A 14,477-nucleotide genomic window follows, 5' to 3' on the forward strand; every position below is an offset into this window, starting at 1 on the left:
TTCGGGGCACCATGATCATCTTTGTCACCGGCATGACACCATGATCTCCATCATCATGATCTCCATCATTGTGTCTTCATGAAGTCGTCACGCCAACGATTACTTCTACTTCTATGGCTAACGCGTTTAGCAACAAAGTAAAGTAATTTACATGGCGTTATTCAATGACACGCAGGTCATACAAAATAATAAAGACAACTCCTATGGCTCCTGCCGGTTGTCATACTCATCGACATGCAAGTCGTGAATCCTATTACAAGAATATGATCAATCTCATACATCACATATATCATTCATCACATCTTCTGGCCATATCACATCACATAGCACTTGCTGCAAAAACAAGTTAGACGTCCTCTAATTGTTGTTGCAAGTTTTTACGTGGTTTGTAGGTTTCTAGCAAGAACGTTTCTTACCTACGTATGACCACAACGTGATTTGCCAATTTCTATTTACCCTTCATAAGGACCCTTTTCATCGAATCCGTTCCGACTAAAGTAGGAGAGACAGACACCCGCTAGCCACCTTATGCAACTAGTGCATGTCAGTCGGTGGAACCTGTCTCACGTAAGCGTACATGTAAGGTCGGTCCGGGCCGCTTCATCCTACAATGCCGTCGAAACAAGAAAAGACTAGTAGCGGCAAGAAGAATTGGCAAACTCAACGCCCACAACTTCTTTGTGTTCTACTCGTGCATAGTAACTACGCATAGGCCTGGCTCTGATACCACTGTTGGGAATCGTAGCATAATTTAAAATTTTCCTACGCTCACCAAGATGCATCTATGGAATCTACTAGCAACGAGGGGAAAGGAGTGCATCTACATACCCTTATAGATCGCGAGCGGAAGCGTTCCAATGAACGTGGATGACGGAGTCGTACTCGCCGTGATCCAAATCACCGATGACCGAGTGCCGAACGGACGGCACCTCCGCGTTCAACACACGTACGGTGCAGCGACGTCTCCTCCTTCTTGATCCAGCAAGGGGGAAGGAGAGGTTGATGGAGATCCAGCAGCACGACGGCGTGGTGGTGGATGTAGCGGGTCTCCGGCAGGGCTACGCCGAGCTTCTGCGAGACGGAGAGAGGTGTTGCAGGGGAGGAGGGAGGCGCCCAAGGCTGTAGGTTGCTGCCCTCCCTCCCCCCCTTTATATAGGCCCCCCGGGGGGGCGCCGGCCCAAGGAGATGGGATCTCCAAGGGGGGGCGGCGGCCAAAAGGGGGGGAAGGGGTGCCTTGCCCCCCAAGGCAAGGGGGAAGCTCCCCCCCCTAGGGTTCCCAACCCTAGGCGCATGGGGGGAGGCCCAAGGGGGGCGCCCCAGCCCACTAAGGGCTGGTTCCCTTCCAGTTTCAGCCCACGGGGCCCTCCGGGATAGGTGGCCCCACCCGGTGGACCCCCGGGACCCTTCCGGTGGTCCCGGTACAATACCGGTAACCCCCGAAACTTTCCCGGTGGCCGAAACTGAACTTCCTATATATAATTCTTCACCTCCGGACCATTCCGGAACATCTCGTGACGTCCGGGACTCCGAACAACTCGGGTTTCCGCATACATATATCTCTACAACCCTAGCATCACCGGACCTTAAGTGTGTAGACCCTACGGGTTCGGGAGACATGCAGACATGACCGAGACGCCTCTCCGGTCAATAACCAACAGCGGGATCTGGATACCCATGTTGGCTCCCACATGCTCCACGATGATCTCATCGGATGAACCACGGTGTCGAGGATTCAATCAATCCGTATGCAATTCCCTTTGTCAATCGGTATGTTACTTGCCGGAGATTCGATCGTCGGTATCCCAATACCTTGTTCAATCTTGTTACTGGCAAGTCTCTTTACTCGTACCGCAATGCATGATCCCGTGACTAACGCTTTAGTCACATTGAGCTCATTATGATGATGCATTACCGAGTGGGCCCAGAGATACCTCTCCGTCACACGGAGTGACAAATCCCAGTCTCGGTCCGTGCCAACCCAACAGACACTTTCGGAGATACCCGTAATGCACCTTTATAGTCACCCAGTTACGTTGTGACGTTTGGCACACCCAAAGCACTCCTACGGTATCCGGGAGTTGCACGATCTCATGGTCTAAGGAAAAGATACTTGACATTGGAAAAGCTCTAGCAAACGAAACTACACGATCTTTTATGCTATGCTTAGGATTGGGTCTTGTCCATCACATCATTCTCCTAATGATGTGATCCCGTTATCAATGACATCCAATGTCCATAGTCAGGAAACCATGACTATCTGTTGATCAACGAGCTAGTCAACTAGAGGCTTACTAGGGACACGTTGTGGTCTATGTATTCACACATGTATTATGATTTCCGGACAATACAATTATAGCATGAATAATAGACGATTATTATGAACAAAGAAATATAATAATAACCTTTTATTATTGCCTCTAGGGCATATTTCCAACACCCTCCTCCGGGGGATTAGCAATAATATGCTCTTTGAACAAATGCAGAAAAGTGGAGTTGTGCTCTCTAGTAACTTCCGCGTCCGTCCTGCATACCCCCCGGTCACAATACTTCTTTATGATAACTTATTTGTGAGGTGCCACGAAAGGATCTACCTCGTCTAGGTGTTGTAGCACTACCAAGTTTGCTCTGTCAAAGTTGCTGCGTCGATCTGAGTATGCCATGTGCAGTTCCCTGCGACCGTTGGAGTGACCTTCTCCTTCGAGCCTCCCATCGTGCTTGTTAACGGGCAAACCAACACTAACACCAGGCGGCTGGTCTGCGCCATATAGAAAATTCTCGCAGAAAGAGATGCACTCTTGTGTCAGATAGCCCTGGACGATGCTTCCATCCGGACGGGACATGTTACGAACGAATCCTTTGATGATCCCATTCATCCTCTCAAACGGCATCATGTTGTGCAGAAATTATGGCCCCAGGTCTATTATGTCGTCCACAATATGGACACACAGATGCACCATCACTTCAAAAACGCGGGCGGGAAGTACATCTCAAGCTCATTCAGTATCACAACGATCTCTTCCTGTAGCCTTCGGAGCTGCTTCACACTGATCGACTTTCGAGAGATGACGTCGAAAAAGTTGTAGAGACCAATAAGCGTGTCACGGACGTGCTTGTCCATTACCCTCTAAGGGCAACAGGTAGTATCTGCGTCATCATCACATGACAGTCATGGGACTTCATCCCGCTGAACCTTTTCTTGTCCGTGTCTAGATATCTGCTTATCTTGCCACCGTAACTGGAACTAACTTTGACTCCGGTAAGGCACTTAAAGAATTGATCGATCTCAGCCTGACTTAAGGTGAAGCAAGAAGGGGGGCAATAATCCTCTTTCTTTATTTTCTTGCCCTTCTTCTCCCGCGCCTCTGTCTCCGTCTCTGTCTCGTCTGACTTTTTACGGGGTGGCATGTGTAGATCTTCCCTGATATTCAAATCTTGCAAGTCTTTTCTTGCCTTCGGCCCATCCTTGGTCTTATCCGGCATGTTCATCAGTGTCGCGAGCAAGCTCTCAAGGACATTCTTACAGATATGCATTTGATCAAGGCAATGAGGTGTATCGAGTTTGTGCCAGTACTCCAAGTCCCAGAACACAGACCTCGTCTTCCATACCTTCAGCAGCAGCTCCGGCGCCTTTTTCATCGTCTTTCCTGGCGCGGGGCACTCCTTCCAGTTTTTCAACAGCTCATCGATTTCGGCGCCGCTCCGCTTACATGGAGGTCCTCGATGCTCAGCGTGACCATTGAATAGATCTCCACGGTTTCTCCACGGGTCGTCCTGTTCGAGCCATCTTCGATGCCCCATGTGCATGATTTTCCCAGACCCGCCATCTTTCCTTGATGTTAGCTACTGAGACGTCGTATCATCCATGCACCGCGTGCATCCGCAATATCCATGGCACACCTGGCCTGCGACATATCCGTAACCGAGATAGTCGTGCACCGTCGTGATCAGCGCGGCTCTCATGTAGAAATACTCGCCTTTGCTGGTGTCCCATGTCTTGGCCGGTGTTTTCCATAACGTGTCTAACTCCTCTTGAAGTAGCCCCAGATACAAATTAATATTATTTCCTGGTTGTTTCGGCCCTTGAATAAGAATGCTCATGTGAATGTACTTAGACTTCATGCACAACCAGGGGGGAGGTTGTACATCCATACAAACACGGGTCATGTGCTATGGTTGGTGTTCTGGTTGCCAAACGGATTCATGCCAACGGTACACGCACCGAGCACGATGTTCCTTGCATCACATTCAAAATACCGATAGAAGTTGTTCAATGCTCTCCACTGGCTTCCATCCTTGACGTGTCTCAGCTTCGGATCATCTCCATCGTCGGGCTTCTTCCTCTCCGCGTGCCAGCGCATTAGCTTTGCTTCCTTGGGATCTACCGCTGGAGACGGGGAGTGATCGGTAAGTACCATACAACTTTCTGGGGACATTTCTTCCCGGCCTTCTTGTATCGAGAAGCATTGCACACCGGACAGCTTGTTTTTTCCGCGTGCTCCTTCCGATAAATTATGCAATCGTTGATGCATGCATGGTATCTAACGTGTGGCAGATCAAGAGGGCACACGATCTTCTTGGCCTCATCAACACTAGTAGGACATAGATTCCCCGCGGGAAGAACATCCTTTAGGTACTTGAGATGCTCATCGAGGCTAGTGTCGGTCCATTTATTTTTAGCCTTCGTCTTCAGGAGTTGGAGCGTGAAACTCAAGCGGGTCACCTCAGGATTCCAACCATCATACAATGGAGTGTTCGAGTCTACCACCAGTTGCTCCAGCTTAGCCTCCTCTCTAGAAGCAGCTCTCTCAGTACTCGTCTCCTTGCGAAGCAGTGCTTGAACATGAGGGTCCCGCACGATTGAACTTAGTGCCGACGAAATCTGCTGCGTGGAGTCCACGTTCTCTCCGCTGTCCGGCCCCTTCTCCGCCGCCATGTCCGGCCCCTTCTCCGCCGCCATGTCCGGCCTCTTCCCCGCCGCCATTATCGATCATCTCTTCGTCTTGCCCCGTGTCGTCATTGCCTGCCCCGTCGGTGTCCTCAACATCTTCATCCTCATCTTCAATTATCCACCGAGTATAGCCATCCATGAAACCAGTCATGAGCAGGTGCGCTTCGACATGACCATCGTCATAGGGGTCGAGCCAAACTATTCCTTTGCATTTTCGACACGGACATAAAACCTCTGTCCGGTTATTTTCTTTCATGTCCTGCACCGCCGACCGCAACCACCTGTCCACCATCGTTCCACTGACCATCATGAACGTCTGCACGGTAATAATAAACAAATTGATTATAAAAATGCGTGCATGCATCAAAGTCATACAAAAATCCGGCATGACCTTCCCTAAAAATAGGGCATATAGATCTAGAGTTTGCCCGGAATTCGCCGAAACGGAAATAAATCGACATTTCGGCAAAACATAGGCAACTCAAAAGCACAATTTGGCGTCAACTCATGCCACACACACAATTTCCATCATATTGCCCAATTATCATATCACACACACATACACATATTTCCATTTTGCAAAAGCATGAAATTTTAATCACCTCTATCTTGAGATCGAGCACACGGTGGAGATGATGATGTAGGGAGATCAAAAGTGCACAAAGCTCTTCTTGACAAAGATAGATCTAGTTAGGGGGCAAATAGGTCACTTAACTAAATGCTACATCTACCTAGCTAGCTAATTTGGGAGGAGACAACTTCAACTAGTGGAGGGGGAAGGAAAAAGAGAAAGGAGATGCATTAATGGAGGTGGTGTAGTTAGCTAGGAGTAATGAAGAGAGAGAGAAAGGTAGGTAGAAGAGGGAGAGTAATGGGGGGAGAAGTATTGAGGAAGAGGAAGAGTTAGAGAGGGAGGATGGGAGGTAGGGGAAAGGGAGGAGAGGAGATGGGGGAGGGGAGGATGGGTGGGTGGAAAAAGGTGGTGGGGTGCTGCGACTTAGCAGTAGCGCGGGAGCAAAAGCGCGCTACTGATAAGAGCGTAGCAGCAGCGCGCTTTTCTCACACGCGCTACTGCTAAACAGGGCCAACCGTGAGGACAATTTCAAAATTAGCAGCAGCGACGTGAGCAAAAAGCGCGTTACTACTATTGCTGTAGCAGTAGCGCGCACCGTGACCCCGCGCTGCTGCTAAACTTAGGTTGCTGGTTACTGTCGGTCGATTTTTGTAGCAGCGCGGTTTAGGCCCCACGCGCTACTGCTAAATTTGCATCAGTAGCGGGTTTTTCTTGACCGCGCTACTGCTAATTAGCAGTAGCACTTCTTTTTGTACCGCGCTGCTGCTAAGATTTTGTGTATAAGGTTTTCTCTAGTAGTGTAAATTCACGTTAATTATTTTCTCGTTGCAACGCACGGGCATTTTTGGTAGTTATACTAGCAAGCAAAGTTCAAGTAAATCTCTGGAAGATATGTTGCTACATTGTTGTTGAGTATCGTGATTAGATTGAAAATATAGGATAGACTAGGAATTATTTTGGCTTGTCTTGTACTCCAAGTAAATCGTGTACTCCTATATATATGTCCATGAGGCTCAAGCAATAAACATCTATTACGCCAATCCCTCTCTGTCCCTTCTAAAAATTGTATCAGAAATCTGAATATCACACCGACAATGACAGTAGTTCCACAGCAACACCAACTACGCTGCAATAGATGTTGGTACTCGAGGCTTGCACTCAGCAATAGTAAGGTTCTGACAAAGATTCAATACTTATGTTGTCACACGATCTTGTCTATCAACATAAAATGATTCAGCATTTTTATTTTCTCTTGTATACTCGTTGTGGCAGCAAAATCATTCACGTGGCCCAATTCAAGTTTTTATCATGTGGGAGTTAGAATTCACGTCTATATTCAGCTACAAAGTTTATTAGTTCATTTTGTATACTGGAGGCGGTTCACTTTTTTTTCTTAGTCGGAGTTGGGCTTATATGGTTCCAAAGAACCAGGATTAGATTTGGAAAGATTAATTAATCAATCAGCCATTGGAAATACTTCTATATTTTGGCTTCCTTTTTGCTTATGCGAGTTCTCAGCGTAGTTGAGGAGGTCGAGTTAAACCCCAACCCAAATAATTTTCTAGCTCTAGCTAGTTCCGAGAGCAAACAAACTTCTCCTTTGACTTTCATAAATTGTTATAAAATTTACCACGTGGCACACATTGTAAGCAATTCAAACTTGATGAAATAATAAAATTACCCACCAGTCGAAAATTACTGAAGAAACCAACACATACTTTACGACTGTCAATTAATATTTATTTATTTAGTGTATATGGCCAAGCTGTCAAATGATACTATTCTATTTATTTATTTATCGTATATGTGCCAAGCCTTTAATCTAACAAGGTCTATTCATGAAATTTCCAACACAGTGGAACAGAAAAATGAAAATCAGACCTCGATGCAGGATGTCGGTTATGCGATGAAACAATCATACCACCACCATGAAATTTTGTACGAACTACTACTATAATAAGAAAATCTCAGGAAGATATGTTGCTACATTGTATCCGAAATCTGAATATCACAAGCTTAAACTACATAAGCAACTACGTTGCTGAATATAGATATATCGTCTAATAGTCGTAGTCTCCTTCAACGAACTTGTTCTCGGGGTAGAACACGGCGACCGTCTCCTTCCCGTCGAACTTCCTCCCATGCATCCCGATCCTTGCCTTGGCCGAGCTCTCCACATCGGCATACTCCAAAAACACCTGCAATGCAGACCCAGAATCAGAATGGATAAATTTTGGTGAGCAAAATCGGTGAAAGATGCTGAATAGCACAGAAGTAAGGACTCACCTTGCCAACTCCAGCGACAGGATCACCGCTGGGATGGGGTCGTGGGATCACGGCTTGCACCAGGTTACCTGTCCACGTTAATCAGTAAGAACATATACACACGTGACAAAAAGGAAGAGAAAAGAACATATGGTTAGTCAAATCCAAGTGAAAAAGATTAGCGTCTTCTGTAAGTTTAGGCCCGATTGCAAGTTTCGCATGAGGTCGGATTATAAAAGACTCGGCAATGGTACTATGTGGCACTACAAAACAGACACACAAAAAGAAACACACAGAAGAAAACCGATTCAGTAGCTGAGCAAAGAGGCAAACACATTGATAAAACAGATCATGTTAGAGCTTGGAGTAAGGGCCGCATGATGGTTTACCATATTTGTGTCCTTCTAGCGTCATGTCTTCCAGTATGTCATTGTATTCCTCGTCGTCTCTAAGGCCATCTGCTGAAACCACCTGGGTCAGGCATACCACCTTTGTCGCTAGGGCTCCGCCCACTTCGTACACGAGTCTCTGCTCAGAAAGCAAACAGAGTCAGAAAGTGGAAGGCTATATTCATAAACTAATTGTTCATTTTATAAGATCACGTCTTCTAAGAACTATAATAAAGTCGTACCTTCATTTGCGCCTCTTGCTGTGCCTGCAGGAGGATGTTTTCTTGCTCTGGCCTAGGTTCTGCTCCTTGGTTTGCTCGCCTGACTGTGAGAGTCCTGTCACCCAACTGGATACCGTTCAGAGCAGCACAGGCAATGTCGGTGACAGTCACATCCTTGTACAAACAGAAGGCATATCCCTTCGAGTTGCCAGTTTCCTTATCCTTCACAATGTCAAATCCACGAAGAGGTCCAAAAGTTTCAAGCAACTCCCGCACTTGAGCCTCTGTGAAGTAATAGGGTAGACCACCCACAAAAATGCGGTCAGGGCCTTCTAAACCTCCAGCTGCCCCAGGTGTCAAGCCAACAGCAGCAAGATTGAGGTTGGGGTTCGGCTGGCTCGGACCCAATGTAGCTGCCTGGGAAGGATTGTAGTCTGTCGGCCTCCTAACTTTCACTGGTGCTCCCTCAAACATTATACCATCCAAGGCCATTGCATTGCTTGCTTCCTCCACAGACCTCATCTCAACAAAAGCAAATTTCTTGTCGTGGTTTATGTATACATTAACAACTGCATGACCTAGAGCAAATGTGTTTCCTCCGATAGCAGCCATAACTTGATTGAAGAATACAGCAACCGTCTGCAGAAAGAAGAACAAAATACTTAGCACGGACTGCGAACAGAGAAAGAGATGCCAAGAAATAACTAACAAGCTACTCAAGGCAATTACCTGTTCATTGGCGATTGGAGGAAGTCCACCGACATAAACACGCCGAGCATGCCGAGTAGCCTAAGAAAAGAGTGGTCAGACATGATTATGCATCACAGAACAAGATAAATCTCAAGCACACAGAAAAAAAAACTCAAACATACCTGTTGTGTCATGGCTAGTGGCTGCATAGCAAGTGGATCGATGCAAAGAGAAGAAAGAATTAGTAATAGATCAGAGGCAGTTATCCATGATTTGAGTACTAGCTACAATGAATCTTAAAAGGAGCACAGTAGTCACCTGTCCTAGGGCAGGTACATTGACCAAGTTTGGGAGCATGTTCGGAAACATCCCAGGATTAGCAGCAGGAAGTTCAGGTATCTGAACTGCAATGCATCAACAGAGAATTGTTAATAACATGAATTATTAGAATAGAGACATTCAAACATCAGTGATTATTTATTGTAAGGCATCATACAACATTTTCTGTCACCACATACCTGGGGTTGCAGTGGGAGCGAGTATAGGAATGGCTTCTGATGGTGCCTGGTCAAATCCACTCATGCGTTTGCTGTTTCAATACAGGAAGACATTAGTAAGCGATCCAGCAAATGAAGATTGCTGTACGAAAACTAAAGGCGCCCAATAATATATATACATATAATAAAGAAAAATCAGGCAAGACTAGACACCTGCGTCAACTAAATGGGGTATTGGCGAATATCATCCATGGTACAGCAAAAAACCAAGTCAAGGTAGTTCAAATTTGCGGATATCATCCATGGTACATTATGTCAACTTACCAACAATACCAAAAAAAAAAAACTAACCCATACCAAACACATGTCAATTGTCTTACTCAGAGGAAACAAGCAAACTTAATACGTATTATTAACAGTACAAACTGCCAAAATACAAATAATAAGTTTTCGATGGCATCCAGCACATACCTCTGACTCTCCGAACGGGAGCGGGAGCGGGAGCGATGCCTTCTGTGGCCATCTCTATCACGGTCCCTTCTGCATTATCACAACATAGATCAGATTTTTTTAAGAGAGTAATCTGCATAGGATATTTTCTGGTTTGCAAAATGTGCTTAGAAATACAGAATTGTTTGCACATCAACACTTCAAGGGAAACCTAATTCATTTGCGTCAAGAAAAAAGTTAAGCAGATATTATAATTAGTTCACGACTCTTATCACTATTATAATTACTGTTTTGCTTTGCTAAGTAAAGATCGCCACTGCATACAGCACCAACCAACTAGAAAACATCGCAGCTACCAGATGGTTATACAGCAGCAAAATTGCCTACATTTACCAGTCCTGTAATTCATGAAATGACATGTGGGGCTGTCCCATGTACAGTTTAATAACTATGTTAATGGTGTAGAACCATATAGTACAGTGAATAATTTCTGTAGATAAAATTAGAAAACTCAAAAAACATCTACCCTAAACCAAATGATACACCTTGCCAACTTTTCAGAAAATAAAAACGTCTCCCTACTAAGCACAAGGATGAATAGATTTCAACATATTTAACCAGCAGTCAACTAAAAGCACACAATGCTGGAATCAATTAATGCAACAAAATGCATAAGACACATCACGGAAATCAAGAACCAGGTACCTTTCAGCGTCACGATCACAGCTCCGGCGGCTGTCACGGTCATCGGAACAGTCACGGTGCTCCCTTCTCTCACTCCTTTCACGGTGGTCGCGATGGTGGCGTTCACGATCCCTGCTCCCTTCACGGTGGTCGCGATGGTGGCGTTCACGATCCCTGCTCCCTTCACGGTGGTCGCGATGGTGGCGCTCACGATCCCTGCTCCCTTCACGGTGGTCGCGATGGTGGCGCTCACGATCCCTGCTCTCTTCACGGCGGTCGCGATGGTGGCGCTCACGATCCCTGCTCTCTTCACGGTGGTCGCGATGGTGGCGCTCACGATCCCTGCTCCCTTCACCGCGTTCACGGACACTCTCCCTGTCCCGGTACCTCTCTCGGTCTTCCCCGCGGCGCCTGTGGCGCTCCCTGTCCTTGTCCTCATCGCGCTCCCTGACTCGGTCTCTGGAACTCGAGGGCCTCTCCTGGTGAGGCTGCGCATCCTGCTGGAAAAGAAGATGAATTCCTCCGTCAGATATATTTAAATAAATAAAAATCAGGGCCTGCTAGTATGATAAACATACTTACGAATGATAACTACCAAGCCTGCTACTCACATCACACATGACAAAATAAACAAAAACTATATGCTCCTGAACTTGGAATCCCATATCACAACCCAATGCATCTAGAGCATCGAAACTGCTTACAAAACAGGCCCGAATTCAGTTTTCAAGGGCGCAGACCAGAACTGAAAACACGGTCCGGCACTAATTTGGGGGGCGAAACTAGAATCCGCAACCGAACATGACGCGCGCGGCAATCTAGAAACCGAACTGGTTCGAGCCGACCCTACCCAAACCCCCTGTTCTCCGGCGAATCCGCCAAACCCTATGCGCGAAAAATAAACAGGCAGATAAAGATACCGCGCCGGTCGGTCGAGCGCTTCTCACCTGGGGGGAGCGGGCCTCGCCGCCGCGCTTGTTGGCCGGCGGGGACCTCGCGGCGCCGGACTCCAGGGGCGCGTCGTGCTCGGCCATGAGGCGGGGCGGGGTGCGGCGCGTCGGTTTCGGTCGGTGCTGGCGGCGGCGGCGGCTTCGGGTCGGTTCGCGCGTGAGGGGCTCTGGTCGATTGGTTGGTTGGGCGGGGCGGAGTATATAGGGGGCGGGGGTGGCTGACGTGCGGGCCCCGGAGTCAGACACGGCCCAGGTCGGTTCCGGAGGCGGTTCGCTCGTTGATTTTTGACTTTGACTCGTACCGTCGTGTTGGAACCGACACCGAATTCAAATTCTGGGAGAGCGGAATTCTAAGGGTGGACCGCTCTCCCCCTGATTTCTACTTCCTCCGTTTTGAACTAAAACCACGACAAGTAATTTGGAACAGAGGGAGTAATACATGGTTTCACGGCAACCCGATGGCATCCCTATTTTTTCCCGGATTTTTCAGACACAAAAGCTTACGAGTAAGTGTAATTTAAGTTTTTTTTTGCATCGGGGCTTTTTTTTATTAACCACATATATTTCCTTAGACAAACAGATTACAAAGAGTACATATGTGATCACCACAAGAGACAGACATAGATGTCTTGCAATATCGCACTAAAGACTCCGCGAGTAGTAAAACTGGAATTTTACTACAGTAGAATCTTGTGCCATGCCGAAATGTCATCCACCATTGTCCTCTGCCGCAGCCGAGGCAACGCTGAAGAAAGAGAGGAACTGCCATCGTACAAAGATCTAGAGGAGCACCTTTGCATACAAAAGGATGCTTTTCGAGCCGATGAACCGGGCCGCCACAAAGCGACGATACCGAGGCGTCTGAAAGACACCAAACACAAGCCGCAATAATCGACACCAACGCCACCCAAGAGAGTGTCGTGCGGCGGCCACCGGATCCGAAGACCGGCAAGAAAACAAAGCCACATGCTCCCCAGTGTCGCTCGATTATCTTGCACACCCGCTTGTTTTCTGACAGGTTGACCTTTTCTGAAACATTTGCAACTACTCATTTAAGATGCGTCTGGTAGGTACATAGTTTGGTAGCATGCATTCCACCATTGGGCCTGGCTGAGTGAATACCGATTAAAAAAATGGTATGTAAATAGTTTGGTAGCATGCATTCCACCATTGGGCAGTTTGATGCTTGGCGTTTGGTTGGCAGCAGTTCTGTCAACATGTAAAACATGGCATTTGGTTATACATTACCTATGTTGTGATCATCTCATCTCGCTGGTGGTGATCTTACCACACATTACATGACATATGCAGTACGAAATGAACCCCGTTTTCGTCCTAACCGGTAAATAAATGACAGTTATCTTAACTACTAATAAATTGCAGTACAAATTAACACTACACATGACTCAATAGGGAAAAGTTCATCGGGAAGTCCATCTTCATATTCTTCATCTGTTGCTGCTTCTTTTTCTTCAGATCTTTGTGTTATCTTTGTTTGTCCATATTGCCACAGCCCACTTCAATATTTTGCTCTTTCAAGCTTCATTGTCATGTGCTTCTACATCATGGTCATAGCCATCAACGTCAACAGCTATCACATCTTTCTCCTCCGCCACAAGATCGTCACAATCTCAACATCAACAGTAGCTTGTGACCTCGGCACTCTAGCAGCCACATGGGTACCATCTATTACGCCTATGATGGCTTGAAAACCTATTGTTACGACTTTGTTAGAACATGGTCACGGCATGAACTACAAGTAGTGCTCACCTTGAAATATGGATATCACATAGGGCTCATGCAAATCTTGGTAGGAGTTTGCCCAATTAGTGTCTTGATCACCTCTTCTCTGAGCTCCGCAGTAGCATACAAGACTTACTTGAAATACCTGGAAATTGTCTCATTAGATCTCTTGAATGTATTGCGAATAACCCTGAATCTCTGATTATGACCAACAACATGAAGGAACATCAAACTTGCTATTCCACATAGGTGTGTATGCTATCTTAGCAGCCCCTTGGTCCTAGACGTCTCCACAAGCTTGCCAAAAGGTGAATTTCGCATTCAAAGCATGTTCGCATCCTCTACATTGTTGTTTGTGCATATGTAGTTCAGATTTGCCATCCTCTCCCTATTTCGGGTTAAAGTTGGACCATAACGGATGACAGGCTTATCACTCTGAAGAACCTCTCTCTTGTGGACCAATATGACCCAAGTCTGAATCACAACTTTGAGTGTTGCTACTTGAACAACCAACTTCAATCGTTCATCCTTACTGACCTAATGGCGAAATTGATGTTGCGGTAAGTACCGGCGAAATTGACCATGCACCCTACCTAACGACCTAATAGAGGAGGGGGGTTGTATGGTACTGACCCCCTTTGGAGACGAGGACCCACCCATGCTGGAGACGAGGACGCCGAGGAAGACGAGACGGACTACGAGACAAAGGGGAGAAGCACTTCCAGCCACTGGAGATTGGGGTTGTCTCCGCCATTGCTTCTGCAGATTTGAGTTGTTACCGCGTCTATGCCAAAACCGGAAGGCTGGATCAGTCTCACCGCTGTCCGTGCCAAAAATGGAAGGCTGGATTTGTCCTAGCGCTAGAGGTGAGCGAGTAAATTATTAGAAAAATTGCCAGTTTTCAAAATAACCTGAAATTTCAAAAGAAGTTTCATCATAATGTAAACCTAAACCTTGGTGCAACATGATGGTAACAAGTTGGTTGTAATATGACATGTATTCGCATCTTAATTGCATAATTTGATTCAGATTCCTATCTAAATTTGCACTACACTGAAATTTGCCA

The 14,477-nt window shown here is 46.6% G+C and overlaps 1 protein-coding gene across 4 annotated transcripts; it reads right to left on the reverse strand.

Moving 5' to 3' along the window:
- Nucleotides 1-7,456: 7,456 nt before the first annotated feature.
- On the reverse strand, nt 7,457-11,835 carry LOC109773246 (splicing factor U2af large subunit A). Of its 4 annotated transcripts, none has more exons than XR_012183136.1 (11): nt 11,666-11,835; nt 10,740-11,215; nt 10,056-10,124; nt 9,606-9,676; nt 9,406-9,491; nt 9,270-9,290; nt 9,127-9,186; nt 8,419-9,036; nt 8,177-8,315; nt 7,809-8,050; nt 7,457-7,720 (listed from the first exon to the last, which is right to left on the reverse strand). XR_012183136.1 is itself a non-coding variant. In XM_045229159.2 (11 exons), the coding sequence occupies exons 1-11, from the start codon at nt 11,750-11,752 to the stop codon at nt 7,583-7,585; spliced, it is 1,833 nt and encodes a 610-aa protein (XP_045085094.2). In that variant the 5' UTR covers nt 11,753-11,835; the 3' UTR covers nt 7,457-7,582. The 4 variants fall into 4 exon arrangements, 2 of the variants coding, with proteins under 2 accessions (XP_045085094.2, XP_020187533.3); XR_005757970.3 differs by having other exon boundaries at nt 10,740-11,218; XM_045229159.2 differs by having other exon boundaries at nt 7,809-7,876.
- Nucleotides 11,836-14,477: the final 2,642 nt, after the last annotated feature.

The sequence above is a fragment of the Aegilops tauschii genome, chromosome 5 (genome assembly GCF_002575655.3).
Source record: "Aegilops tauschii subsp. strangulata cultivar AL8/78 chromosome 5, Aet v6.0, whole genome shotgun sequence".
Classification (NCBI taxonomy): domain Eukaryota; kingdom Viridiplantae; phylum Streptophyta; class Magnoliopsida; order Poales; family Poaceae; genus Aegilops; species Aegilops tauschii.

What these genes read in the sequence shown, in the direction of transcription:
- LOC109773246 (XM_020331944.4), bottom strand. Translation starts at nt 11,752, where the DNA reads ATGGCCGAGCACGACGCGCCCCTGGAGTCCGGCGCCGCGAGGTCCCCG. An exon ending in GCGAGGCCCGCTCCCCCCAG is followed by an intron (nt 11,219 to 11,665) that starts GTGAGAAGCGCT and finishes CTTCTTTTCCAG; the next exon opens with CAGGATGCGCAGCCTCACCA. An exon ending in TCCCGTTCGGAGAGTCAGAG is followed by an intron (nt 9,677 to 10,055) that starts GTATGTGCTGGA and finishes GTATTGAAACAG; the next exon opens with CAAACGCATGAGTGGATTTG.